This window comes from Vidua chalybeata, chromosome 2 (genome assembly GCF_026979565.1).
Source record: "Vidua chalybeata isolate OUT-0048 chromosome 2, bVidCha1 merged haplotype, whole genome shotgun sequence".
Taxonomy (NCBI): domain Eukaryota; kingdom Metazoa; phylum Chordata; class Aves; order Passeriformes; family Viduidae; genus Vidua; species Vidua chalybeata.
In genome coordinates, this window is record NC_071531.1 from 373306 (window position 1) to 399988 (window position 26683).

The 26683-nt window shown below is 60.4% G+C and overlaps 2 protein-coding genes across 7 annotated transcripts in view; one reads left to right on the forward strand and one right to left on the reverse strand.

The window, feature by feature from the left end:
• The window catches only part of NUP98 (nucleoporin 98 and 96 precursor), a 36955-nt gene extending 29076 nt beyond the window's left edge, over nucleotides 1-7879 (reverse strand). For 2 of the 5 annotated variants that reach the window (XM_053934192.1, XM_053934196.1), the window contains exons 1-8: nucleotides 7775-7879; nucleotides 6483-6629; nucleotides 4335-4438; nucleotides 3839-3940; nucleotides 3486-3665; nucleotides 2670-2809; nucleotides 1079-1186; nucleotides 312-495 (exon numbers count right to left, since the gene is read on the reverse strand). In XM_053934192.1, coding sequence (XP_053790167.1) covers nucleotides 312-495; nucleotides 1079-1186; nucleotides 2670-2809; nucleotides 3486-3665; nucleotides 3839-3940; nucleotides 4335-4407 — 787 coding nt within the window. In that variant the 5' untranslated portion in view covers nucleotides 4408-4438; nucleotides 6483-6629; nucleotides 7775-7879. Of the gene's footprint in view, nucleotides 1-311; nucleotides 496-1078; nucleotides 1187-2108; nucleotides 2230-2669; nucleotides 2810-3485; nucleotides 3666-3838; nucleotides 3941-4334; nucleotides 4439-6482; nucleotides 6630-7466; nucleotides 7631-7774 lie in introns of those variants that run through there. The other 3 variants (XM_053934193.1, XM_053934194.1, XM_053934195.1) reach the window with 3 other exon arrangements.
• Nucleotides 7880-8304: 425 nt separating this feature from the next.
• Nucleotides 8305-26677, forward strand: PGAP2 (post-GPI attachment to proteins 2). 2 transcript variants are annotated; one of them, XM_053934230.1, is made up of 6 exons: nucleotides 8305-8389; nucleotides 12188-12361; nucleotides 13546-13798; nucleotides 16477-16583; nucleotides 24771-24879; nucleotides 25358-26677. In XM_053934230.1, the coding sequence occupies exons 2-6, from the start codon at nucleotides 12197-12199 to the stop codon at nucleotides 25486-25488; spliced, it is 765 nt and encodes a 254-aa protein (XP_053790205.1). In that variant the 5' UTR covers nucleotides 8305-8389; nucleotides 12188-12196; the 3' UTR covers nucleotides 25489-26677. The 2 variants fall into 2 exon arrangements, with proteins under 2 accessions (XP_053790205.1, XP_053790206.1); XM_053934231.1 differs by having other exon boundaries at nucleotides 16477-16571.
• Nucleotides 26678-26683: the final 6 nt, after the last annotated feature.

The window sequence follows — 26683 nt, forward strand, 5'->3', positions numbered from 1 at the left end:
ATGGCAGGGTGACACTGGGTGAGCTTCAAGGTCCCTTCTAACCCAAACCATTCTGGGATTCTATAATCTATTTACTTTTTAGTTTGCACCAAAACCTAATAAAAATCCAACTGCTGCTTAAATTTTTCCAAGGGAAAGTAAGAAAACAGATTCCTATGACAAGGAGCTCCACCAGTGAAGGCTGGCAATACAACCAGCACAACTCTGAGCTCACAGCAGTGTTTCAACATTTTACATCGCAGAGTTCTAAATGGTTTAACAGAATACTTGCACATGCACTCACAGGAACACCAGGGCCAGGCAGTACTTACTGGTTCCAAAAGCAGTTTTATTCTGTCCATAGGAGAAGCCTGTATTGGTAGTGGAAGAGCCAAAAAGTCCTGTGGCTGTGCTGGATGTGGCAGTGGAAGAGCCAAACAAGCCAGCAGTTGCTCCTGCTCCTACAGGATTCGTGGGCCCTTTCCTATTTGCCTGGTAGTCTTCCAAACGGAGTTCCTAGAGGAAAACCCAGCTCTTTTTACACAGGACAAGGGCAGGCAAGTGTCCTTACCACACTCACACAGCACCCCATCTTCACCAAGGTGAAGGCTCAAGAAAAGCTGCAACACCCACATTTTTAAAAATAAGGACAGCAAAAATGGGACCCGAACTTAGATCCATGTTTAGACTTCAATTTGACATCCCAGAGCATTTTCAGATATTTGATAATCTATCTGTTTTGAAGGGTCCAAAAGCAGCCCAAATGGGAAGGCCTCAGGATAAATCCTGGGGAACACTAGTTTATAACAAACAACTGAGCTCTGCCTGGGATCCTGGCTGTTATCTCAGCAGAGCAGGGCTGTTCCCGACAGGATCTCATGTCCTTCTGGCAAGATGGAATTTCAGCTCTTCCCGACCTGCATTAAGCACTTAAACCCAACTGCAATTAACGTGGTGTTGCATTAATTGTTTTACTTGACAACATCTCTCGTATGCGATGCAGACGTTGACGGTTCGTTAATATTTTTGCATTAACGAGCACAGACAGTAACTGTGGCCCAGAAAGGCCTGAGGTGAAGCTGTGTCCCCCTGCACTGACCTCGAGGGACTTGCTCTCGTACTCCTTCATGGCAGTGATGCACTGGTGCTTGGTGTTGATGTTGGTGCTGACGCCGGATTTCACCATGGTGTCGGTGCCGGTCGGGGGCTGCCGGGAAGGGAGGAAGGGCAGGTTAAAATCCAGCCAGACTTGGGGGAACACAGCCAGAACTCCCTGCAGATCCTGGGAAATCCTACACCTAGCACAGACCTGAGGCTCTGTGTGACTGCTCTGCTCGGGCAAGACCCCACCTGCAGAGCCCCCAGCCCTGGGGCCCATGAACAGGAGAATGTGAAGTTCTAGGAGGGAGTGCAGAGGAGGCCCCAGAGCTGCTCCAGGGCTGGAGCCCCTCTGGAGCCAGGCTGGGAGAGCTGGGGGTGCTCACCTGGAGAGGAGAAGCTCCAGGGAGAGCTCAGAGCCCCTGGCAGGGCCTGAAGGGGCTCCAGGAGAGCTGCAGAGGGACTGGGGAAGGCCTGGAGGGACAGGAGCCAGGGAATGGCTCCCAGTGCCAGAGGGCAGGGCTGGATGGGAGATTGGGAATTGGGAATTGTTCCCTGGCAGGGTGGGCAGGGGCTGGGATGGAATTGCCAGAGCAGCTGGGGCTGCCCCTGGATCCCTGGCAGTGCCCAAGGCCAGGTTGGACACTGGGGCTGGAGCAGCCTGGCACAGTGGGAGGTGCCCCTGCCATGGCAGGGGTGGCACTGGGTGGGATTTAGGGCCCCTCCCAACCCTAGCCTTGTGTGATTGCATGGTTTTATGATTCCATCATTATTTGTACAGCTGAGGCCTCACCCATTTGTGTTTACTGATGATCAGCATTGGAATTACCCACAGAACACTCAAAACAACTCCCAGCAATTCTGCTTTCAGTTTCACTTTAAAAGCAGTTTACCTCAGCTTCTGACGTACTAGAGCTCTGCATGAATTTCACTATCCCCCCTCTTTTTAACAGTGCTGTGGAAGTACAAATCAGCAGCACTGGAAGAGCCCTGGCAGCAGCACAGCTCTGCCCCCAAAACCTCAGTCTTACATCAGCTCAGTCCAAAAATGAAGAGGGATGAGATCTGCATGAACAAGTGTTTGGGAACAGAGTCCCTCCTCCAGCAGGCCCCAGCTCCTCAAGGCCTCTCTGCTGGGCCCCCCTCCAGGTCCAACTGCCACAGAACTTGGTAGCAGTTACTGAATCCTGTCTTAAAGGGGACTCGTCCAGGGGAGGCAGGACACCACTCCTCTCCTTCCAGGTCCCATTCCCAGAGCCAGGCAGGCTCAGGAGAGCTGTGCTGATTCTGACCCATCACAAGATGTCTCTAACCCTTACTGCTGCCAGCATTTGCCACGGATCACCTTGAATTCCATGGCACTTGCTGGGAAGGCTCAGCTTTAGGAGCTCCTTTACTCCTTCAGCGTTGGCTCTACACCCAGCAAGCCTGAAATTCTACAGTGTTTGAGAAGGGATGTTTCCAAATCAGTTCAGAACACTTGCACATGAATAATTTTTTCACCTCAGTGACCAAGACACCACTGAACAACTGCAAAACTGAGTACTTCCCACAGTGAACGGGCTGGACTAGGAAGAAAGAGCAGAACTTACATTAAATTTAATAGTCGTGCCAGTTGGAGCAGCAGTAAAGCTGGTTGGGCCAAAGAGAGAGCCAGATGTGCTCCCAAAAGGGTTGGAAGTGGTGTTGGTGGTCCCAAAGAGCCCTCCACTGCTGGTGCTCGTACCAAAGTCTGAATAAAGCATAAAAAAATAACAACATCAGCATTAAAACAAACCCGAATTAAGTATTTAAAACTTACACCCTAATACTTCATTCAAATTAGAAACTGATTTGAAAATGGAAAGAACAGTTGGGAAAAATAATCTGAGAGCAAAGCTGGAAGTTGATGGTGCTGCTAATGCAGTTCTCTGCTGCAGAAGTGTCCTTAACTCAGCACCCCAGAAACACCAGACAAACCACAGCAGCCAGTTTCCAACAAGTAGGAAGAAAATAATACAAAAACTTTATTATAAAGAGAACCTGTGAGGCTCCTTTTCTTTGTTCAGAAGGGGCTGCAAGCAGTTGCTTTTGCCTCATGAAATTACAGAAGAGTTTAACAGCATTCCCTGCCACAGACAAACCCAACTGTAACTGCTCTGCCACAGGATAAAAACCTAAAATCAAATAGCACCAAAACAGTATTCAGGATAAAACATTCCTGCCAACCACCTTGGGCAATTTATTTTAAAATGTAGGGCTGAAATCACAGCTACAGATTCAGGAGCATGTGAGCTCCCCTCAGCTGCTGTGGGGACAGGGCTGTCACTGTATCCTGCAGGAGAAACCCCCCCCAGCCCCGGCCCCCAGGCACATCCAGCTCCCACTGCTCTCCCACCCAACTGCAGAGGGGAACCAGTTTCACTCACTTCCAAAACCAGCTGGTTTGTTCTGTGCAAAGGCATTATTCTGGGATGAGAAGAGGCTTCCACCGGTGCTGGTGGTTCCGAAGAGGCTGTTTGATGTCCCAGTGGATGTTCCAAAGCCAAAGCCAGTGCTGGTGGAGGAGGTGGCTGGTTGGTTGAACGTGGTGGACCCAAACAACCCTCCTGCAGACAGAAACAGGCTGTTAACCCTTCACAACCTCCTCTGCTTGGGAGCTTTGACAGGTTCGTGCTGTCCTGGGCTTGCGAGGGCCTTTTCTGGCTACTTTTTGTTGACGAATCCCCGGTTTGGGGATTTTCCCTTTCTCCCCTGCCCTCTTTACCCAGCCGGGCAGTACCTGGCTTTGTCTGCGTGCTCCCGAACAGGCTGCCCGTGTTGTTGCTGGAGCCGAAGGCCGAGGTCCCGAAGGCTCCTCCGCTGGTGGTACCAAAGCCAGCATCTGCAAGCACAGCCCAGTGAGCCCGCTGAGGCTGCAGCCCCACAAACAGCCCCCGGAACACACGCTGCTTCCTTCCGAGCCTTCCCAACAAACCCACTAGGGATTTGTCCCAGCCCCAGAACGCCCCAGCGGCACCGCCTTCCCTAAGCACTGCATTTTCCACTCTTCCCACAGAAGGAATTTCCACAGCAGACATGGAAGCCCGGTTGTCTGCCCAAACTGAAAGCTTGGTTAGGGGTGAAGCCTCAGGCTCCTGAGCCTCTTCCAAGCCAGCTGGAGCACCCAGCAGCTCCCTAATTCCATCCCACGTGGGATCACCACCTCCATGTGATTCTCTGAGCTGCACTCCAGGAAAAGACACCTCATTAAAAACCACCTTGGGTATTTCACTTACTTTGCCCAAAAGTTGAAGTTGTCCCAAAGCCGGTGCTGCCTCCAAATGGAGTTCCAAAGGATTTGTTAAACATTTTCAGGCTGTATCAGGTTTTCTTCCTAGATCTGGAAAGCAGAATTCAGGTTTTATGGAAAGCTCACCCTGCAAACTCATTTTCCATCTCCCTCACTGCTGAGGGCAGCAATCCCACCAGAATCCTTCAGCACCAGCCCCATGACACCGTGTGATCCCAAACCCTGCCACAACCCCAGGAGGGGCAAGGGCACCAACATTCCAGTGACAGCTAAGAAGGTGTCACTAAACATCAGTGTCCCTAAAATTAAGGTGTCACCCTTAATTATGGCTGGAGTTCCTGCCCATCTCGGCCCGTGTCCTGGGCAGCAGCGATCCCACAGCAATCCCGGGGGTTTCCAGGAATGATTTTCCTGTTCCACCCTCTTTGCCAACTGCTCCGAGCACGAGGGGGGAATGCACTGCACAGGGATTACGGGATTCCAGCCTCGCTCTGCTCCCCACTTCTGCCCTTCCCAGCAGTGGCTGTTCCAGGGCAGTTTTGCTGGGCCCAATTCCCTCTCCAGCTCCCACGGTTTATTGACAGCACATTCCCTGCTGCCTCTCCCCAGCCTCCTCCCCCAGCACAAACTGCTACAAGCTCTGCTCCAACTCTCTGAGTTTGTCAACAAACCCAGCACAATCCCCACAGCTCCTCGGGCACGCTGTCAGGGAACTGTGGTGTGTTTTCCTGCAGCTTCACCACTGAAAACTCCAGATTAGCCAAAAACGTGCCAGATTAACAAAAAAAGCCAGTACTACCCTGAATAACGTTCATATTATCCCCAAAAGAGCAGTACTAGCAACAAAAAAAAGCTACAACTAGAACAACAAAATGTCACGTTAACCCAAGAAAGCCATATTAACAAGAAAAAGCCAAAGTTTAAAAAAGCCAGTATTAACCCCAGAACTGCCATGTTAACCAAAAATAATGGGTGTAATGATCTCTGAAAAGCCATATTAGCCAGAAGAAAATGACAATACGAACCACAAAAATATGCATTACTAAAATAATGTCCCACTAACAAAAAAAAAAAAAAAAAAAAAGGCTAGTATTACCCCACCCTCCTCCATATTCAGCAGGAAATGCAGGAATTCCCCCACATTCCCAGGTACTCCCTGGCAGCAGTAGCCACACACAGCACTGCAGAACTAAGAACATCAGCAATTCAAGGATGGCCCACAGCAGGAATATTCCCAAAGCCAGCAACCCCTGTTAAAGCCAAAGCTGCCCTTTCCCTGTGCCCAGGGCAAGCACAGAGGGACTGGGCACTGCCCAGCACAGCCTCCCCCAGGGAAATCTCTACAGCCATCTGCCCATCCTTGAAACTGAAGTGTTTGTTTCCCTAACACCAACAGCCCTTTCTGGGAATGCCCAAATCCGGACTGGGAGCAGCCACAGCCATCCCTGCACAGCTGGAGACTAAATCAGCCCACAACAACCAGCCCAACCCCACACTCCCCTGGCAGAACTGAAAAGGTGATTTTAGTGTCACCTCCAACTACTCCATCAGACACACAGCACAATTTTGGAGTGTTAAAGGTCTCCACACATCCACAGATAAATCCTTACAGTCTTCATTTGTCACAGGAAGAGGAATTTCAGTGAAAGGATCCTGGGAAAAGCCAGGAAAAGCTGCTCTGACAAACTCTCAGAGCTCCCCAAGCTAAGAGGAGCTCCTGGGAGAGCTCCTCTGGCACAGGGTAACACTGCACCCTGAGCCCTCCTCACCTTCTCCCATGGGATCCCCGGGGCTGGAAAAGCCCTCCCAGCCCAGGCAGTCCCACCTTGTCCCCAGCCCAGAGCTCTGAGTGCCACCTCCAGGGGACACCTGCAGGGATGGACACTGCAAAGCTCCCTGGGCAGCCCCTGCCAAGGCCTGAGCAGCCTTTCCATGGGGAAATTCCTGCTGCTGCCCAAGCTGAGCCTGTCAGGGAGTTATGAGAGTGGAAAAGCCCACCCTGCAAATCCTTTTCTCCAGGCTGATCCCCCCCAGCTCTCTGTTCCCAAACACACCTCTCCATTCCTGTGGAATATTTTCCCCCATCTCCCCTTGTCCCAGTGCAAGTCTCCCGTTCAGGCCAGATGAAAATCACCTGCACTTTCCAGCTGTCCGATGTTGTGACTCTCAGGCTTATCTGCAAGCTCACAAGCCACTCATTTTCTGTGGTTCCTCTTTCCTAAGTCACTGCTCTCACATCGTCCTGAGATCACTAAACGCCAAACTCTCCCTAAGAAGAGAACTAAAAAACCATTTTCTAAGAAAAAGTGCATTATGGAAAGATTCCCCCTTCCACAGCGTGCATTTTGTTCTACTTTAAACACACCCCTCCTTCCTGCACCTCGAGGGCTGTGTCCAGTTCTGCTCCTGCAGGAGAGACCTGGAGGGGCTGGAGTGTGTCCAGGGCAGGGAAGGGAGCTGGGAAGGGACTGAAGAATTCCTGAGGGAGCTGGGAAGGGGCTCAGCCTGGAGCAAAGGAGGCTCAGGGGGGACCTTGTGGCTCTGCACAGCTCCTGCCAGGAGAGGACAGCCGGGACAGGGCTCAGAAAAAGGGACAGGAGGAGAGGGAACGGCCTCAGGCTGGGCCAGGGCAGGCTCAGCTTGGCCAGCAGCAGGAATTTCCCCATGGAAAGGCTGCTCAGGCCTTGGCAGGGGCTGCCCAGGGAGCTTTGCAGTGCCCATCCCTGCAGGTGTCCCCTGGAGGTGGCACTCAGAGCTCTGGGCTGGGGACAAGGTGGGCACGGGGCACAGCTGGGACTGCCTGGGCTGGGAGGGCTTTTCCAGCCCCGGGGATTTGGGATCTGTGAACTCAAGAGCTGGACCAGAATTAGCAAAGCTCGTGGGTTTTACACAGCATCCGTATCCCGCTCCCTGCAGCCCCAGCTGGGGAGGGACCCCTCGCGCCAGAAGGCTCTGATTGAAGTTTAACAGCAACAGCACAAAATCCCCCTAAAACCACCCAAAGAGACTCACGTCATCGCCACAACTCCCAGTCACATGTACGCAACCTAACTTTAAACTACAGCTTATTAGCACGACAGTAAATAACTCCCGGCCCCGGGGACCGCCGGGCCGTTACCCGCATCCAGAGCCGCGTATCCCGCGTGGAAAACACCCGGAATCTCCAACCGGACCCGCACCGGGACGGCCAAAACGGCCTAAACATCCCAAAAAGCGGGCAGGTACTCCCGGAGATAGCCGGGGCAGGGCCGCCGAGAAATCCCACCCGCTCACGGCCTTCCCGCCTCCCTCCGGCCCTCCCTCCGTCCCGCGGCCTCCCCGCGCCCCCCCACTCCGGGACCACCCGCTCTCCCGGCACAAAAGGCCTGTCGGCGGCGGCGCCACCGCCACGCCGGGAGGGCAGGGCGGCCGGGCGGCGGTGCTCACCGCAGGTGGCGGGCAGGGCGGCCCTGGCAGGCGCCGGTGCTGGCCGCGGGTGCCGGGAAGCGCCGCTGGGAGCGGCCGGGCCGGGTCGGGCCCGCGGTGCCGCCGCCGCCTCACGGGGCCGCAGCTGCGTCACAGCCCGCGCGCGCACTCCCGGCCTGCCCCGCGCGCCGCCTCGGCCCCGCCCCGCCCGCCGCGCTTCCGCCGCCCATTGGCCGCGCCCCGCCCCGCCCTCGCCCTGAGCTCAACGCTGATTGGGCCAAGGGGCGCCGCGCACCGAGCGCCCATTGGCCGAACGGGCGGCGGAGAGGGCGGGGCGTGGCGCCGCGGAAGGGTCCAGAACGGCCCGCGTCGCGGCGCCACCCTGACATCCGGGGCGTTTTGAGGTGGGCGGGGCTTCTGCCGCGAGGACCAATCGTGTGTCGCGGCGCGCGGCGGCTGGGCCCCGCCTCTTAAAGGGGCCGCAGCGGGGTTGGGGGCGGGCGGGGAAGAGGAAGAGGTGGGAGAAAGGGAGGAAGAGGAGGAGGAGGCGGAAAAGGAGGAGGAGGAAAAGGAGGAGGAGGAGGCGTGGTGCGGCTGCCGCGCCGGGCCATGGAGCAGCGCCAGGGCGGCTGAGCGGTGAGCGGGGTGCCGGACCCCGCGGGACACGCGGGTTTTGGGGAGGGGGTCCCAGGGAGGGGATGCGGGGGCGCGGAGGGGCCGCTCCCTGCGGGCTGCTGGGGCGGGGTGCCCGGGGAGGGGGTGTGCGGCACCCGGGGCAGGTCCGGGCTGGTGCAGCCGCTCTCCCGCCGCCCAGGCCGGCGCCGTTCCACACCGACGGGGAATGTTTGCCTTTCGATCGCGCTCTTCGGGCGGGACCCCTGCGGGCAGCGAGGGCAGGGGCTGCGGGGCTGCTGCTCCGGCGTGTCCCCGCGGCACGGGGAGCTGTGCCCGAGCCCCCCGAGGGAGGAGCAGGGCTGGGGGGCCCCGGGCCGTGGGGAGCCCTCGGGGGGTCCCGGCCCGCGGACCCTCCTCCACACCCAGTCCCGGCCCTTTGGAGCTTCCCTTTCTCTTGGCTTTTATCCTCAAATAACTCCCTCTCTCCCCAGCCGCGCGGGTGGGGCTGAGCCCTGGTTCGGTGGCCCCTCGGTGCTTGGGGTCGGTGCCTTCGGTGGGGCTCTGTGCCCGGTTGTGGGGGGCGTTTGGTGCCGGCAGAGTGGCCGTGCTGCCCTGGGGCACTGCCCAGACGGCTCAGGGATTGTCCATAAATCGGATTTGTCCCGCAGCCGGGCGGTGGTGAGGCGGGATCCATCCCAGCCTGATCCCTTGGGGCTCAGGGGGTCCCTTGGCGCTGGGGGACCCCTGCTCTGGGGTGTGCCCGGCTCCAGAGCTGCCTGTCCCCGCGATCCCGACCTGACAAGCCCCGGCTTCGTTCTTGTGGGGGGCTTGTGCTGCCCTGGTCCTGCAGCCGCGGGTGTGTGGAGTCAAGGAATGTCCTGAGCTGAAGGGACCCACAGGGATCATTGATCCAGACCCCCATCAACCCCAGCCTGGGCACCCCTGGCATCGCTGTCCAAAGGCTCCTGGAGCTCTGGCAGCCTCGGGGCCGTGCCCATTCCCTGGGGAGCCTGGGCAGTGCCAGCAGCCTCTGGGGAAGAAGAGCCTTTCCCTGCTCTCCAGCCTGAGGTGCTCTGGCCCAGCCCCAGGCAGAGCTGCCCGTGCAGGGCCGGGCGCGGCGGGGCGAGCACGGGCTGGGGGAGCCGGGCCAGGGGAGCCGGGCTGGGGAACCGGGCTGGGAGAGGGGCCATGGAGCCGGGCTGTGGAACTGGGCTGGGAGAGCCGGTCTGAGGGAGCCGGGCTGAGGTAGCTGGGCTGTGGAACCGGGCTGGGGGAACTGGGCCGTGGAGCCGGGCCAGGGGAGCCGGGCTGGGGAACCGGGCTGTGGAACTGGGCTGGGAGAGCCGGTCTGAGGGAGCCGGGCTGAGGTAGCTGGGCTGTGGAACCGGGCTGGGGGAACTGGGCCGTGGAGCGGGGCCATGGAGCTGGGCTGGGAGAGCTGGGCTGGGAGAGCTAGGCTGGGGGAGCTGGCCTGAGGGAGCGGGGCCATGGAGCCGGGCTGTGGAACCGGGCTGGGAGAGCCGGGCTGGGAGAGCCGGGCTGTGGAACCGGGCTGAGGGAGCCGGGCTGAGGGAGCCGGGCTGTGGAACCGGGCCGGGGGAGCTGGGCTGAGGGAGCTGGGATGGGAGAGCGGGGCTGTGGAGCCGGGCTGTGCTGGAGGAGCCGCAGCTCCCGGCGGGACTGACAGCGGTGGCCCGGCTGTGTCAGCGCTGCCCCGAGCACAGGGAATGGTCTGGATGGATGCCACGGGACAGGGTTCACGTGCCCTTCCTGCCAGATCCCTCTGGAGGGCTGCAGGGAACAGCCCTGCCCTGCCCTGCCCTGCCCTGCTCCCTCTTGTCTGTGAGTCTCGAGGTGCCTGTGTCCCCACAATGGGATTTTCTTTGGCTGCCCATCCTGCGGTTGTAGGGTCACACGGGGTGTGAGGGGCTGAGCTGGGTGTCTGTGGGGTCACTCAGGGTGTGAGGGGCTGAGCTGGGTGTCTGTGGGGTCACTCAGGGTGTGAGGGGCTGAGCTGGGTGTCTGTGGGATCGCTCAGGGTGTGAGGGGCTGAGCTGGGTGTCTGTGGGATCGCTCAGGGTGTGAGGGGCTGAGCTGGGTGTCTGTGGGGTCACAGCAGATGTGAGGGGCTGAGCTGGGTGTCTGTGGGGTCACAGCAGATGTGAGGGGCTGAGCTGGGTGTCTGTGGGATTGCTCAGGGTGTGAGGGGCTGAGCTGGGTGTCTGTGGGGTCACTCAGGGTGTGAGGGGCTGAGCTGGGTATCTGTGTGGGGTCACAGCAGGTGTGAAGGGCTGAGCTGGCTATCTGTGGGGTCACTCAGGGTGTGAGGGGCTGAGCTGGATATCTGTGGGGTCACAGCAGATGTGAGGGGCTGAGCTGGGTGTCTGTGGGGTCACAGCAGATGTGAGGGGCTGAGCTGGGTGTCTGTGGGGTCACTCAGGGTGTGAGGGGCTGAGCTGGGTGTCTGTGGGGTCACACGGGGTGTGAGGGGCTGAGCTGGGTGTCTGTGGGGTCACACGGGGTGTGAGGGGCTGAGCTGGGTGTCTGTGGGATCGCTCAGGGTGTGAGGGGCTGAGCTGGGTGTCTGTGGGGTCACTCAGGGTGTGAGGGGCTGAGCTGGGTGTCTGTGGGGTCACTCAGGGTGTGAGGGGCTAAGCTGGGTGTCTGTGGGGTCACTCAGGGTGTGAGGGGCTGAGCTGGGTGTCTGTGGGGTCACACGGGGTGTGAGGGGCTGAGCTGGGTGTCTGTGGGGTCACTCAGGGTGTGAGGGGCTGAGCTGGGTGTCTGTGGGGTCACAGCAGATGTGAGGGGCTGAGCTGGGTGTCTGTGGGGTCACACGGGGTGTGAGGGGCTGAGCTGGGTATCTGTGGGGTCACACGGGGTGTGAGGGGCTGAGCTGGGTGTCTGTGGGGTCACACGGGGTGTGAGGGGCTGAGCTGGGTGTCTGTGGGGTCACACGGGGTGTGAGGGGCTGAGCTGGGTGTCTGTGGGGTCACTCAGGGTGTGAGGGGCTGAGCTGGGTGTCTGTGGGATCGCTCAGGGTGTGAGGGGCTGAGCTGGGTGTCTGTGGGGTCACACGGGGTGTGAGGGGCTGAGCTGGGTGTCTGTGGGATCGCTCAGGGTGTGAGGGGCTGAGCTGGGTGTCTGTGGGGTCACTCAGGGTGTGAGGGGCTGAGCTGGGTGTCTGTGGGGTCACTCAGGCTGTGAGGGGCTGAGCTGGGTGTCTGTGGGATCGCTCAGGGTGTGAGGGGCTGAGCTGGATATCTGTGGGGTCACAGCAGATGTGAGGGGCTGAGCTGGGTGTCTGTGGGGTCACTCAGGGTGTGAGGGGCTGAGCTGGGTGTCTGTGGGGTCACTCAGGGTGTGAGGGGCTGAGCTGGGTGTCTGTGGGGTCACTCAGGGTGTGAGGGGCTAAGCTGGGTGTCTGTGGGGTCACTCAGGGTGTGAGGGGCTGAGCTGGGTGTCTGTGGGGTCACACGGGGTGTGAGGGGCTGAGCTGGGTGTCTGTGGGGTCACTCAGGGTGTGAGGGGCTGAGCTGGGTGTCTGTGGGGTCACACGGGGTGTGAGGGGCTGAGCTGGGTGTCTGTGGGGTCACTCAGGGTGTGAGGGGCTGAGCTGGGTGTCTGTGGGGTCACTCAGGGTGTGAGGGGCTGAGCCGTGTGGGGTCCCTGCCCTGGTCTGTGTGGGGCTGGACAGGATCCCAGACTCAAAAAGCCCCCCAGGGTCATTGAGCCCAGCCTGTGACTGACCCCCCCCTTGTCAACCTGCCCAGAGCAGGACAGAGCACCCCAGTGATGCACCTGTTTGTTTATTTCCAGGTTTCCAAGATGTTGCAGGTCCCGCTGCCGCTGGATCGGGACGGGATCCTGTTCCGGCTGCGTTTCACCACGCTGGCCCTCGGGACTGTGTTCTGCCCCCTCTTTGGGTTCCTCTTCTGTGTCATCTGGTCTCTGCTCTTCAACTTCCGTGAGACGACTGCGACCCACTGTGGGGTGAGGAACTGCCTGGGAAAAACCCATATTCCTGGGGGGTGACAGAGCTCCTGTGTCCTCCTGGGCTCCTCTCCCTCCTTCTGGGCTCTTCTCCCTCCTTCTGGGCTCTTCTCCCTCCTTCTGGGCTCTTCTTCCTCCTTTCCTGGGCTCCTCTCCCTCCTCTTGGGCTCTTCTCCCTCCTTTCCTGGCCTCCTCTCCCTCCTTCTGGGCTCCCTTCTCCTCTTGGGCTCCTATCCACCTTCTGGATTCCTCTCTCCTCTTCTGTCTCCTTCTGGGCTCCTCTCTTGGGCTTTCCCACCACAAGTGTTACAGAATCCAGAGCAAGCTGCATTGTCTCATTGTCCTTGTGGTGCCTCAGGACTGGCAGCAGCAGGTTTGGCTTTGTGCTGGGACTGAAGGCACTACAGACTGGTCAGGCTGGTGTCTGGACTGAGCATGCTGGGGGTTATTACAGTGAGGAATGAACACGGGGAAGCTGAAGGGAAATACATTGTCCTGGGGAGGGGTTGGTCCAGAGCTGCTGCCCCCAGGTCTGCTGGAGTTCAGAGGAGCCACAGGTGTCTGGGGAGGGAGGGCCTGGAGCTCCATGTGGGATGGGATTGGGCTCAGGGCTTTCAGGATGAGCAGCTGGACACGAGCTGGGAATGGAGGGCAGGAGTCATCTCACACCTGCAGGGGAGCTTTAGCAGGGCCTGGAGGGACAGGAAAGGGGCAATGGCTTCCCACTGCCAGAGGGCAGGGCTGGATGGGAAATTGGGAATGAGGAATTGTTCCCTGGCAGGGTGGGCAGGGGCTGGGATGGAATTCCCAGAGCAGCTGGGGCTGCCCCTGGATCCCTGGCAGTGCCCAAGGCCAGGTTGGACACTGGGGCTTGGAGCAGCCTGGGGCAGTGGGAGGTGTCCTTGGGCCTTAAGGTCCTTCCAGCCAAAACCATTCTGGGATTCTATGGACAATCAGGAGTGTAAAGGTGAGAAACCTGAGCAGGTACCTGGGCAGGGCCCCCCCAGCACCCCAGGACTGCCCCAGCAGCGCTGTGGGACCCATGACCCCGTAGGATGGACCAGGGCACTGCCCTGGCTTTGGGACTAGGAATAAACTCATTCAGAATCTAAAAAAGGACAGTTCCAGTGTCTGGAAGAGGCTGACAGCCTCGCACCTGTCCCCACGAGCCCGTGTCCCCGCAGGTGCCCAACTACCTGCCGTCCATCAGCGCGGCCATCGGGGGCGAGACGCCGCAGCGCTACGTGTGGCGCCTGTGCATCGGCCTGCACTCGGCCCCGCGCGTCCTCGTGGCCGTGGCCTACTGGAACCACTACCAGAGCTGCCACTGCCCCCACCCCCGCTACCTGCGCCTGTGCCACGTCACCCTGCTGCTCAACCTGCTCGAGAACTTCGCCCTCCTCATCCTCACCTACGTGTCCTCCACCGAAAACTATGGTAGGTGTCACCCCCCGGCCCCGCCCGGGCCCTGCCCTGCTGAGCCCTGCCTCGGGCCACTGCTTTGCAATGAGGCAGTTTGGAAAGAAAAAACAGTTAAACCCCCCCCAGAGATTCCATTAAAGTTAGTAGTTACAGAGGAATGAAGCGTGCATAACATGCAAACAGCCGTGCTCTGCCCACAGTTCTTGGTTGCTGATGCTTGGTTGAAGCCGTGAGTTCAGGTTGGGGATGGAACCTGGACCAGGCCTTGGCACTTTTCCACCCGTGTGCTGAGGCCTGATCCAGGGCTGAGGGCAGGTGAGCAAGGTGGGTCAGAGCTCATCCTGCTTCCCCTCCATCCCCACAGCAGGGCTGGGCTCTGAGCTGGCTCTGCTCCAGCTGCCTTCACATGCCCTCCCCAGGAATTTCTGGGGACAATTTCATAGAATCAGAGAATGCCAGACTGGTTTGTCTGTGCCACCCAGTGCCACCCCTGCCATGGCAGGGGCACCTCCCACTGTGCCAGGCTGCTCCAGCCCCAGTGTCCAACCTGGCCTTGGGCACTGCCAGGGATCCAGGGGCAGCCACAGCTGCTCTGGGAATTCCATCCCAGCCCCTGCCCACCCTGCCAGGGAACAATTCCCAATTCCCAATCTCCCACCCAGCCCTGCCCTCTGGCACTGGGAGCCATTCCCTGGCTCCTGTCCCTCCAGGCCTTGTCCCCAGTCCCTCTGCAGCTCTCCTGGAGCCCCTTCAGGCCCTGCCAGGGGCTCTGAGCTCTCCCTGGAGCTTCTCCTCTCCAGGTGAGCACCCCCAGCTCTCCCAGCCTGGCTCCAGAGGGGCTCCAGCCCTTTAATAGTTCCTGGAAACAGAATCAGAGTTTTTCAGGTTAAATCCATGTGTCCAAAAGCTGCCCATGACAGGCTGGGAAATTCTGTTCCCCCACATGGTCTCATCTCAGAAGAACATAAGTGGCAGTGCTGATCTCCAGCCGCTGTTTCATCCTAAGATCTGGAGGAGGCACCAGGGGTTAGCTGGAGAGCACTGACATGCCTGAGCCAGCAAGGTGGTGCTGTTGCAGTGGGAACAGAGCCCGTGCTGGGATGTGTCAGCAGGACAGTAGTGTGTTGGCTTTCCCTGCACAGCAGGATGGTGGTGATGGATATTGTGTCCCGCTGTGGGCTGGACTTTGAACAAAGAATGGAGTGCCAGGACAAGGGGAATGGCTTCCCACTGCCAGAGGGCAGGGCTGGATGGGAGATTGGGAATTGGGAATTGTTCCCTGGCAGGGTGGGCAGGGGCTGGGATGGAATTGCCAGAGCAGCTGGGGCTGCCCCTGGATCCCTGGCAGTGCCCAAGGCCAGGTTGGACACTGGGGCTGGAGCAGCCTGGCACAGTGGGAGGTGTCCCTGCCATGGCAGGGGTTGGGATGAAAAGGTTTTTAAGGTCCCTCCCATCCCATAACTGTTCTGGGATTCGGGGCTGTGGTGCTTTGAACAGAATCCCGGGATCTCGCCCAGCCTTTGGGATGAGGACTGTCCATGGTGGAGCCCAGTGCCTGGGATGGCAGGACAGGAACCTCCTGCTGATGGAGGTCTGTGGTCTAGGACCTGTCCCTGCCCAGCTCACCCTCCTTGTCTCCTGCCAGCATTCCCTGTCCCCATGGCAAGGTGTCCCAGTGCCCTCCTCATGGCAGGGTCTGCAGCCTGACCTGCCCCAGAGGCTTCTCCAGCTTGTCCATGCCAGGGCCCTGCCCTGGGAATCCAGGTGCTGCTTTGAGGTTTGGCTAGCAGCCAGCCTGGCCTGGCCCGGTGCAGAGCCCTGGGAGCTGAGGCTGACCCACTTCCTGGGATCCTCACCCCAGACTAATCCCCAGCTCTGGGGAAAGTGTCAGCCCTGAGCTGCCGTGCTCAGGTTAATCATCCCCGCGGGACACCCCGGTCTGACCTCTCCCACCTGCTGGCACCTCACTCCTCACGTGCTTCCCTTCCCCTGGCACGGAGAGGGCAAACGGGGATGGTCATTCCTGCTGTTCAGGTGGTTGGGAATTCAGCCTGAGGTTCAGCTTCTGGAGAAGGGGCTGGGAAGTTCTTTTCAGAGCAGCACTTAGAAAATCTCTCACCTGAAGGTGCAGGGTTGTGTGGGGTTTGAGGCCTCTGGAACAGCTCTGCCTTAGCCTTGCTCCAGCTGCTTTCCCAGCCTGATCCTGTACCTGGGCTAGTCCAGGTATGCACAAGGCAACCTCAGTGCTGCAGATGAAGCTGCTGATGCTCCTCATGGGCAGGTAGGTAATACAGGGGCCAGAAGATGGATTTTGGACTGGCTCACTCTGCACCCCCTCCCCATGCCTCAGTTTCCCCATCCCTAGAACAACAGTGGCGATGCTAAGCTGCTCTCAAGGGTCCCTGAGTTTACAGCCATGTGACGTGATGGTCCCAGAGCACAGAAACACCTTCCTGGCACTCTGGGATAAGTCTTCCAGGCACTTCCTCAGGGGCCCTGAGGCAGCATGAGCAGGTTATGGAGCTGTGCTGTCAGGTTATGGGCCTGTCTCCTGCCAAGACCCCGCTGGAGTCCCGGCATCACCGGGGTGCTGGGGCTCCCAGCAGAGCACAAAGCCCTCCCAAATCCTGCCCCACGTTCCCCTTGTGCTCCTGGCTTGGATTGAACAGGAAACTTGTTGTTTGTCAATCCAGCAATCCACGAAAATGCCTTCATCGTGTTCATCACGTCGGCCCTGGGCCACATGCTGCTCACCTGCATCCTCTGGAGAATGACTAAGAAACACACAGTAAGTCCCGAGGTACAGACACTTTCCTTTCTTCTCTTTGTGCTGGGAGCTGGGAGGGGGCTCTGGGGCCATGCTGGGAGTTGGCAGGGGGCTCTGGGCTGACACTAAAGGGCTTTGGCTGTCCTTGCTTGTGATATAGCCCTGAGCAGGTGCTAGAGGAGCCAACAGCAGCAGGTGAAACAGAAGAAGTCAACAAAATCCATTTACCAAAGCAAAATGGGAAGGAAGCATTTAATTTCCTATTTTCTGGTTTGGGTGGGAAGGGACCTTAAAGCCCATCCATTCCACCCCCTAGCATGGCAGGGACACCTTCCACTGTGCCAGGCTGCTCCAGCCCCAGTGTCCAACCTGGCCTTGGGCACTGCCAGGGATGCAGGGCCAGCCCCAGCTGCTCTGGGCACCCTGTGCCAGGGCCTGCCCACCCTGCCAGGGAAGAATTTCCTCCCAATGTCTGATTAAGTTTTCATTGAGAGATCATATTGGGAACCATCTAGCATCCCTGTGGATTGGGATTGCTCATCCATTCTCCATGCCTGTTTCTAAGCTGAAGTTGGCTTCCCTGTGCTGGGAATTGCTGGTCCTGCAAGCTGGGAGCAGCGGGCAGCAGGAGTTGCTCTCCCTTTGCTCCAGAGTGACTGTGAGCAGGCTGGCTCTGGCTCCTTTTCTGGGGAAGGGTCAGGGGGTGCAGGGGCTGGCTGTGGGAGCAGTGGGTCCGGTGGAGAATCCAGCCAGGGGCTCCTGACCCCATTGCCTGGATGCAGCTTCTGTGCTGTGCTGGTTTGTGGTGTGGGTCCTGGGCCTCAGGCAGGACATCCAGGTTTGTCCTGGACTGTGGGCACTGACAGCCACAGGCAGGGCAGGACATCCAGGTGTGAGGCTGTGTGGGACCTGATTCTGTGCCCACGTGGCTCCTGCACCCTTGCCTTCACCTGTGCATCTGAACTGCCTGGATCTCTCTGTCCTTTCCCCTGGGGATACTTCTCCCCAGCTGATCCCAGTCATGGTCCCAGTGTTAAATGGGAGGGGTCCCAGGGCTGTGTTGCCCCAGGAAGGTGACAGTTTGCAGAGCAGAGCCCTTGGGAGGTGTGTGCCTGTGTCCCAGGCTGGGAAGCTGCCGAGGGCTGGACAAGCCTTTCCCAAGGGACTGTGAGCAGGGCTGCAGGGTGGGTGCTGTGCCTGGGGTCCGTGTCCCAGCAGGATGAGTGCTGGGGGTTCCAGCCCCATAGTCCCAGCAGGATGAGTGCTGGGGGTCCCAGCCCCACAGTCCCAGCAGGATGAGTGCTGAGGGTCCCAGCCCCACAGTCCCAGCAGGATGAGTGCTGGGGGTCCCAGCCCCACAGTCCCAGCAGGATGAGTGCTGGGGGGCCCAGCTCTGCAGTTCCAGCAGGATGAGTGCTGGGGGGCCCTGCAGTCCCAGCAGAATGAGTGCTGGGGGTCCCAGCCCCACAGTCCCAGCAGGATGAGTGCTGGGGGTCCCAGCCCCACAGTCCCAGCAGGATGAGTGCTGGGGGTCCCAGCCCCACAGTCCCAGCAGGATGAGTGCTGGGGGGCCCAGCTCTGCAATCCCAGCAGGATGAGTGTGGGGGGCTCAGCCCTGCAATCCCAGCAGGATGAGTGCTGGGGGTCCCAGCCCCACAGTCCCAGCAGGATGAGTGCTGAGGGGCTCAGCCCCACAGTCCCAGCAGGATGAGTGCTGGGGGTCCCAGCCCCACAGTCCCAGCAGGATGAGTGCTGGGGAGCCCTGCAGTCCCAGCAGGATGAGTGCTGGGGGTCCCAGCCCCACAGTCCCAGCAGGATGAGTGCTGGGGGTCCCAGCCCCACAGTTCCAGCAGGATGAGTGCTGGGGGTCCCAGCCCCACAGTCCCAGCAGGATGAGTGCTGGGGAGCCTGGCTCTTCAGTCCTGGAGCAGCTCCTACTCTGTCACCGCTGCTTATCCTCTCCTTCCGCCAATTCACCGAGCCTGTCCCTGCTGCCTGACTCCAGAGGCCTGGAAAAGAAGCTTCCAGCAGCTGTTTGGCTGCAAGGCTCCTTAGGAAAGGGACTTGTGGAGATGTTGAGAGTCTCCTCGCTCACTAGGAAGTGATCTGTTCTCTCTGCTGATATGGGAATAGCGGGAGCTCGCAGTCATTCCCTGGCAGCTTTCTCACAGCTTCCTTTATTTCTGTCATATTGTTTTGGCTTGTTGTTTTTCTGGGTGAGACCTCCAAGGCCCCAGATCTCCTCCCCTGCCACGTCACCCACTGGGGCTGGTTCATCTCCCCTGCAACAGGCAGGGCTGAGGCATCCCAGATCCTGGGCTCAGCTTTAGGTCTCACAATGCAAGAGAGCCTTTGGGGGCTGGAGCATGTCCAGGGAGGGGAATGGAGCTGAAGGAGCTCATCCTGGAGAACAGGAGGCTCAGGGGTGACCTTGTGGCTCTGCACAACTCCTGCCAGGAGGGGACAGCTGGGGGGGTCAGGCTCTGCTCCCAGGGAACAGGAGGAGGGAGATCATGCCAGGGGAGGTTCACATTGGATATTAGGGAAATTCCTTCCTAGACAGGGCTGTCCAGCTGCCCAGGCCAGGGGTGGAGTCTCCATCCCTGGAGGGATTTTACAGCTGTGTGGATGTGAAACTTGGGGACATGAGTTAATGGTGGTCTTGGCACTGCTGGGGAGCACTTGCACTCAGTGGTCTCAGAGGGATTTTCCAGCCTCCTTGCTTTCTGTGACTCTAGCCGAGGACTGAAGGAATCTGCACATCCGTGGCGGGAAGGGCAGGGAACATGGTGACACCTTGGCTGAGCATGCCACCACCTGGCACAGTGCCACCACCCGCTTCCTCCTCCCATCCTGGAACAACCCTGCTGGTGGAGGGGAGCTACCCTCGGGGGTGCGTGGTCCCCCCAAAGCTGGGGCTTTCCCCGAGGAGACAGGAGCCCTCCAGGGCCGGCCCTGACCTGAGGCCACCGGGGGTGCAGTGTCCCTGTGCCAGCTCCGGTGTCCCTGTGCCAGCTCTGGTGTCCCCGCCCGCTTCATGCGAGGCCACAGGATGGAGCTGTCGCCCAGGGCACGAGGGTGGTGGGTAAGGGAGGAGGAGGAAGAGCAGGGCGCTGCGGGGTGACACAGCTCGCAGACCGGCTGTGTCGGGGTGAAGAGGGCACAGTGCTTGTCACACCACCAGGCGTCACCTTTGGCTAAGGGACTCGTGGTCACTCTGCAGCTGTCGCATCCCGTGTCCGGTGATGCGCGTTGGGCTCCTGCCGCCAGTCATTCCCACGGATCCTCCGGGCCGAGCAGGGTCTCCTGGGGCTTCTCCCATTCTCTGCCTGGATTCCTCTGGCTCCAAGCCCTCTGCTCACGGCTGGTGGCCCTGGCAGGCTTGGCACAGCTCCTGTGACACCCACGGCTTGCTTGGCTCAGCGGGGCGGACAGCGGGACAGAGGAGGTACCACTGCCACATCCTTGCTGCGTCCAAGGGCTTGGGCAGTGCCAGTGAGCTGCCCGGCCACGCTCGTGGGGCTGTTTTAGGCCAGGGCACAGCTGATCCCTCTGTGTGCATCACGGCACCTTGGGGACAGGCTCTGGCTCGGTTGGTGTCCCTTGTGGGGCCTTTGTTCACATTTGCTGCCCCCAGCCCTGGAGCTGGTGATGGCAGGAGGGGACAGGCGAGGGATGGCTCCAGTCCCGCGGTGTTCTGTCCTTCCCTCCTCCTCAGCAGAGGGTCCCCACAGGGTTCAGGTTCTCCAGGGCCAAACCTGGGACCATCTCCAGGACAAGCTCCGTGTGGGGAGCTGGAAGGAGGAGGGAGCAGGGGGGCTGTGCCTTCCCCACCCCACAGCTGGCACTGCTTTTAGTGCTGCTGGCAGGAGTGAAACTCCCCAGGTCTGGTGTCATAGGAGGGACAGGAATTGGTCTTGCAAAAGTTTCTCATCCGGCGGGGCTCCTGTTGCAACTGCTGTTCTGCGAGGGCAGGAAGGTGCAGAGGAACTGGTTTGTAATGGGGAAGTACAGGCGGTTTCCAGTTTCGAGGTGGCAAATGGTGAGAGAAAGGAAAATAAACCTCTGTGGGAGGGGAGAAAAAAGAAAGCAGGAGAGAGAAAAGGAGGGGAGGGGGCAAAGAAGAGGAGAGAGATTCTGTGGAAAAGGGAAATGGAACCTGGGAGCCTTCAGCTGTGGCTGATCACTGCACCTCGTGCTTGGTGCTTGGCTGTGGCGTGGCAGTACCCACCTGGGCTGGCAGCTCTGCTGTTCCTGGCTGGCTGCTCGCCCTTAAAACCCTCCTTCCCCCAGCCCTGAGTTGCCGAGCTGGGCAGTGGGGCAGAGCAGTTTCACTTCTTGTTTGCAAACACACTTTCCCCCCCCCGCCCAGCTCAGGGCTGGTGGCCCCAGCAGACACCAGTGTGTGCATGTGGTGGCCACCAGGCTGGCTGGTTCAGGCCCATTAGAGGAGACCACGGAGATACTTGGAGGGCTGGAGCTCTGGAGCCAGGCTGGGAGAGCTGGGAGAGGAGAAGGATCCAGGGAGAGCTCAGAGCCCCTGGCAGGGCCTGAAGGGGCTCCAGGAGAGCTGCAGAGGGACTGGGGACAAGGCCTGGAGGGACAGGAGCCAGGGAATGGCTCCCAGTGCCAGAGGGCAGGGCTGGATGGGAGATTGGGAATTGGGAATTGTTCCCTGGCAGGGTGGGCAGGGGCTGGGATGGAATTGCCAGAGCAGCTGGGGCTGCCCCTGGATCCCTGGCAGTGCCCAAGGCCAGGTGGGACACTGGGGCTGGAGCAGCCTGGCACAGTGGGAGGTGTCCCTGCCATGGTAGGTTTGGCACTGGGTGGACTTTAGGGTCATTTCTAGTCCATGCTGTGGCTACTGGAGCTGGGTCCTGCTGTGCCCCCGGCCCCTGGGCTCTATCCCACAATGTCCCACTCCCCTGGCAGGGCACACGGCTGAGCCCAGCCCAGGCTGCAGCCGGTGCAAAGGCACAGGAGCCTCTGGGGCACAGCCCCCTCTGTCCCCTGGGCCCAGCTGAGCCCCTGGAGCTGGAGCAGGGTGGCTGAGCTGTGTCCCTGCCCAGCAGGGATCTGTGAGCAGCAGGGGCCACAAGCACCTTGGTGACCACGCGTGGTTTCACCCCAGCTCCTCGCAGCGCCCCTGGGAGCGCTGCCGGTGGCTCAGACAAGCCCTCTATAAATAGCTGAGCTCTGTGTGGGGCCCTTGGCTCCGGGCTCTCTGCACAGACCCGGAAACCCTCGAGGGGAGCTGGGATGGTGTGTGACACACAGCCCTGCAGGTGCCACTTGTGCCTCAGAAAGGGATGGTGGCTCCCGGGCAGAACCAGTGGAGTGCAGAGTGAGCTGTTGCCGTTTGAGTTAAGATCACTGTCATCCCTGTCCCCATCAGGAACTGGGGGCTAGGCACAGTCCTTCTTCTCTCTGGAGGCAGTGGAAGAAGCAGGAGGCTCCTGTGCCTCCTTGCTGGATCTCACAGCAGCCACCTCAGCCCTCAGAGCTGCATTTGCAGGGCTTGGGGCTCCCCCAGGGTGGGGGAATGAGACCCCCAGTGCCTTCTGTGGGCTGGGAGCAGCATCCCAGAGTGTGCCCCTGGGCTGCCTGGGCTGGGAGCAGCATCCCAGGGTGTGTCCAGCCTCCTGCTCCTGGCTCACCTTCACCTGCTGGGGAATGTGCCTCAGATCTGGCCTGCCAGCTGGGCACTAAATATAATTCCCCTGTGCTTTTCTGGGCCAGACACACATGCAGCCACAGAGGGCTGGAGTGGCTGTGTGACACTGGGGGGGCCGCGGGTGCCCTGGTCTGTCTTGCCAGGAGGAAGTTGGCAGCCCCAGAGAGGCCACAGGGGAGCCTGGCACCAGCTCAGCTGGGAGCACCCCGTCCTTGGGATTTTCTAATCCCCCTTTTTCCTCACGGGCAGCCAGAGTTTGGTGGCTTCTTGCCAGGGTGCTTGGAGCTGCCAGCTCCTCTCCAGGGTTCTGACCTGGGGGTTCCTGGTCCTGTCTAGGCGGATCAATCCCAATTCTCCCAGTCTTTCCTCACAGCAGAGGTACTCCGTGCCTCTAATCTTGGTGCCCTCCTCTGGCCATCGTGTGGCTCCCTGGGATGTCCCCAGGTGCAGGGTCCCCACAAAGCTGGGGCCGTGGGAAGCAGGGACCGTGCCTGGCACTGCCTGAGCCCTGAGCAGGGCAGTGGGTCCAGCCCACACCAGTGAGGGGATGGGCAGTTCCTCCATCCAGCAGCTCCTGGAGCTCCCACCGTGCTGCCCGAAGTGTGGGCTGGCCCTGTCCCTTGCTGCTGCAGCAAGGCAGGGTGGCACTCCAGCTCCCACATCCCACGGGGGTCCTCATGCACCCCAGTCCCCCTGCTGTGCCTGGGCATCCTGCCCGTGCTCCTGCAGGGACCTTCCCCGAGGTGCCACCTTCCAAGCCAGCTCTGCTCAGCATCGTGGCATGTCACCAGGTGCCACCTCCTGGGACCGTGCCCTGTGATCCCCTGGCACTGGGCTGAGCCAGCTGTGCCCTGGAATTAGGGATTAACACCTAATTATCCGTGTGATAATCCTCGGCCCAGACCGGGAGAGGGGGAGCTCAGAGGGCACCCAGAGGTGCGAGGTCACTGTGGTCCCGGGGTGGCTCCTACAGGGCCATCTCAGGGTCCTGCAGCAGGACCAGGGCGTTGGAGCTGGATGACCCGAGCTGTTCTCTGCCTCCGTGCTCCCGGGAGGAGCAGCTGCCCGGTGGCCCCGGCGGGTCCCTGGTGGCCCCGCGGGTCCCTGGAGGCCCCGGCAGGGCTGTCTGGGTGCGGCGGGGCCGTGCCGAGGCTCAGCGCAGCCGTTTGCCGTGGGAGCGCGGTGGCAGCGCTGTGACAGCGGCTGTTCCGAGCCGCTTTTCCGGTGTGAAACTCGGCACCGCGCCCGGCCCCGCTCGGGGCTCTGCCGCTCCCGGTGCCACCGCTGCTCCTCACAGCCCGCGCTCGGCTCGGGGACCGGCAGTGGGACCGTCAGTCCCAGCAGGAAGGACCAGCCCAGGCCCCGTGGGCTGGAGGTGGCGTCACCCGCGTGTCCCCACACGGTGAAGTGCCCGTGAATCCGTCCTTCCTCTCTGGGTTTTCCTCCCTGGCCGAGCCCCTGGCACACGTTCCGGGGGTAATGGAAAGTGTGATGGGGCCATTTGAATTTTCCTTATTGTCAGCACTCCCTCAGAATGGAATCTTTGTCTCACCTGAAGCGTCGGGCGAGGGGGAAATTCCCCTCCCACCTGTAACAGCCTGGGCTGTCTGTGGCATCCCCAGCCCCTTCTGTGGGGCTGTCCCCCCCTGGAGCCCTCCTGCTCCAGGGTTCCCCTGCACCCTCACTGGGATCCAGACATGGTTTGGGATTCCTCTGCCCCCCCGGGCTGTAGGATCCTTATCCATGACCCTCATTGTGATGGGAGAAATAGAAGAAGGGAACTGGAACCGGTACCTGCTGTGGCTACGGGGGGTCACTGCACCCACAGCCCCCAACTTTGGGCTGCTGGGTAGTGGGTTGGGGAGCCTATCACAGAGGACAGGCCTGACCCCTGGGTTGTCACCAAGGCTGAGCTCTGGGGGACAGAAGCGGTGAGCTGGGGTGTGGGTCCTCTGGCAGCATCCCCATGCTCTGTTCCTGCCCCATCAGAGGTGGTGCTGAGGGGCAGGATGGGGCCCCTCCGGGGCCAGGGCATGCTGGGCGAGCTCTCCAGCGCAGCACCCGCCCCGGCTGCCACCCTTCATGTGGTTTCCTCCTCCCTGCTGCTGTTGTGAGTGAGGGAGTGCAACACCCGGTGAATTCCCTGTGCCCTGGGGCCACCTGCAGCCACCCGGGCCAGGGGATCTGCCTCTGGTAGAGTCTTGGCCCATCCTCAAGGAGTTCCCTGAGCACCCCAGCACTGTGGGCCCCATATTTGCTGGGACCCCATGGCTCCCTCACACCCTGTATTTCCATGTAGGTGTGAGCCCCGTGTGCCCTGGGGCACAGCCCTGCCCAAGCCACCCCTGGGGCTGGCCTGCAGGGCTCTGCACAAGGAGCCAGGGTGCAGAGACCCCCAGGCTGTGTGGGACCAGGGCAGAGCTTCCCTGGGATGGGATGGGATGGGATGGGATGGGATGGGATGGGATGGGATGGGATGGGATGGGATGGGATGGGATGGGATGGGATGGCTGCTCTGGCATCACCCAGCCCTTGGTCTCTTCCAGGAGCGCAAGTCGTACAAGTGGAAGCAGCTGCTCTTCTTCTTCACCTTCATCACATTCGCGTTCGCCGTGTGCGTTTACTTCCACCACAACTGGTACTGCGGCCCTGGAGGTGAGGGGGCTGCCAGGGGAAGGGGCTGGGTGGTCACAGAATCACTGAATCCCAGGATCGTTAAGGTTGGAAGAGATCCCTGGGATCAGCAAGTCCCAGCTGTGCCTGATGCCCACCTTGTCCCCAGCCCAGAGCACTGAGTGCCACCTCCAGGCCTTCCTTGGACACCTGCAGGGACAGGCACTCCAAATCTCCCTGGGCAGCCTCTTCCAGTGCCTGACCACCCCTTCTATGAAAAAACTCCTTCTGATGTCCAAGAATTCTTCCTGATGTCTGACATCTTCTTAATGTGACACCTTGCCTTCCAAATCCCAGCCCAGGGAAGCTCCAGGTGCCCAGCCACACTTCTTCCCTGGTGGGGGGCCAAGCCCCCCAGCCCCTGCTCTGCTGTCCCAAACAGGTGGCCCAGAGACCCTCCCCAGCTCCCAGGGCAGATGCAGCTGCGGGTCTCCCTGACCTGCTCTGTTTCCTCCCCCAGTGTACACTGTGTTCGCCTTCCTGGAGTACCTGGTTGTCCTCTCCAACATGGCCTTCCACATGACTGCCTTCTGGGACTTCGGCAACAAGGAGCTGGTGGTGAGCTCGCTGCTGGAGGACAAGCACTTCTAGCCAGCCCCGCTGCTGGGGGCTCCTCTTCCCTGTCCTGCCGGGGCCGGGTGTTTGCTGTGGAGCTGCTGCGAGGATCCTCCCGAGATCCCAGAGTGTCTGTCCCTCGCTGCACCTGCAGCTCTGCTCCAGGGCAGCTGCGGGCTCTTCCCGGGCACCCCCTGTCCTGGCTCCCTGCCAGCTCCAGGAGGGCAGGGCAGAGGAGGAACAGCGACCTGCGGGCTGTTGCTTCGGAGAATGCTCCAGGGAGAGCAGGATGCTGCTCCCGGTATCAGGACACAGGGGTCCAGCCCTGTCCTGAGCTTTCTTGGCCTGGGGGGTCTCACAGTTCCTCCTTCAGGCTGGGGGTCTTGGGGCAAGTCCTCAAAAAGGGCTGGTGGCCTTTTGGGCTGGCTTCAGGCACTGGTCTCTCACTGGACTGGGGCAGGGCCCATCTGTCCCTGAGTGCCCAGGAGGGGAGTGGGAAGGTGCTGGGCCATGCAGGGACTGCCTGGAGCAGGGTGGGAGCACACAGGGCAGAGCAGGTGCTGGGAGCATCCACATCTCACTCCTGCCTTTCCCAAAAGCCCCCCCAGCAGCACAGGCTATTCCAGGGCTGCTGTGCCTGTTCCAACCCAGTTTGTGGAGGAAGGGTGAGCGTGCTGGTGCTGGAGGTCTTTGCCCCAGTGTCCCCATGGCTTCCCCTGTGCCGTGGGGATGGAGCTGGGAACTGCTGGGGTTCAGTAGTGCCCCCAGTGTGCAGCTCTGGCTGCCAGGGCACAGGGGACATGGCTGGATGGCAAATGGGGGCTGACAGTGTCCCCAAGCTCCTCCTGCAATGCTGCTGGAAGGGGCACCTGGAGCTGCCTTGATTTTGGGGAGGTCTGCACTTGCCAGGGCTCGTCCCACCTCATGCTTGGCCAGGAAGGACCAGTGTGGGTCCCTCCCTGCCCTTCACCTGAGCACAGCCACCACCGAGAGTCCCCTGGGATGTCCCAGTGCTCATGCCAGGGCTGGGCAGAGCCTCCTCCAGCGGGAGCTGCGGGGCCCTGGCAGAGCCGGGGCCGAGCTGGCTTCGAGCGGGTCCTGCCGCACGTCTCCATCGTCAGTGTCCCCATCCGTGGGCTCCATCCGTGTCCCTGCATGCGTGTGACACGCTGCTCCGCAGCGCCTTGGCTTTGAGGTGGAAATAAAGCACTAAGTATTTTTGTGAGCTCTC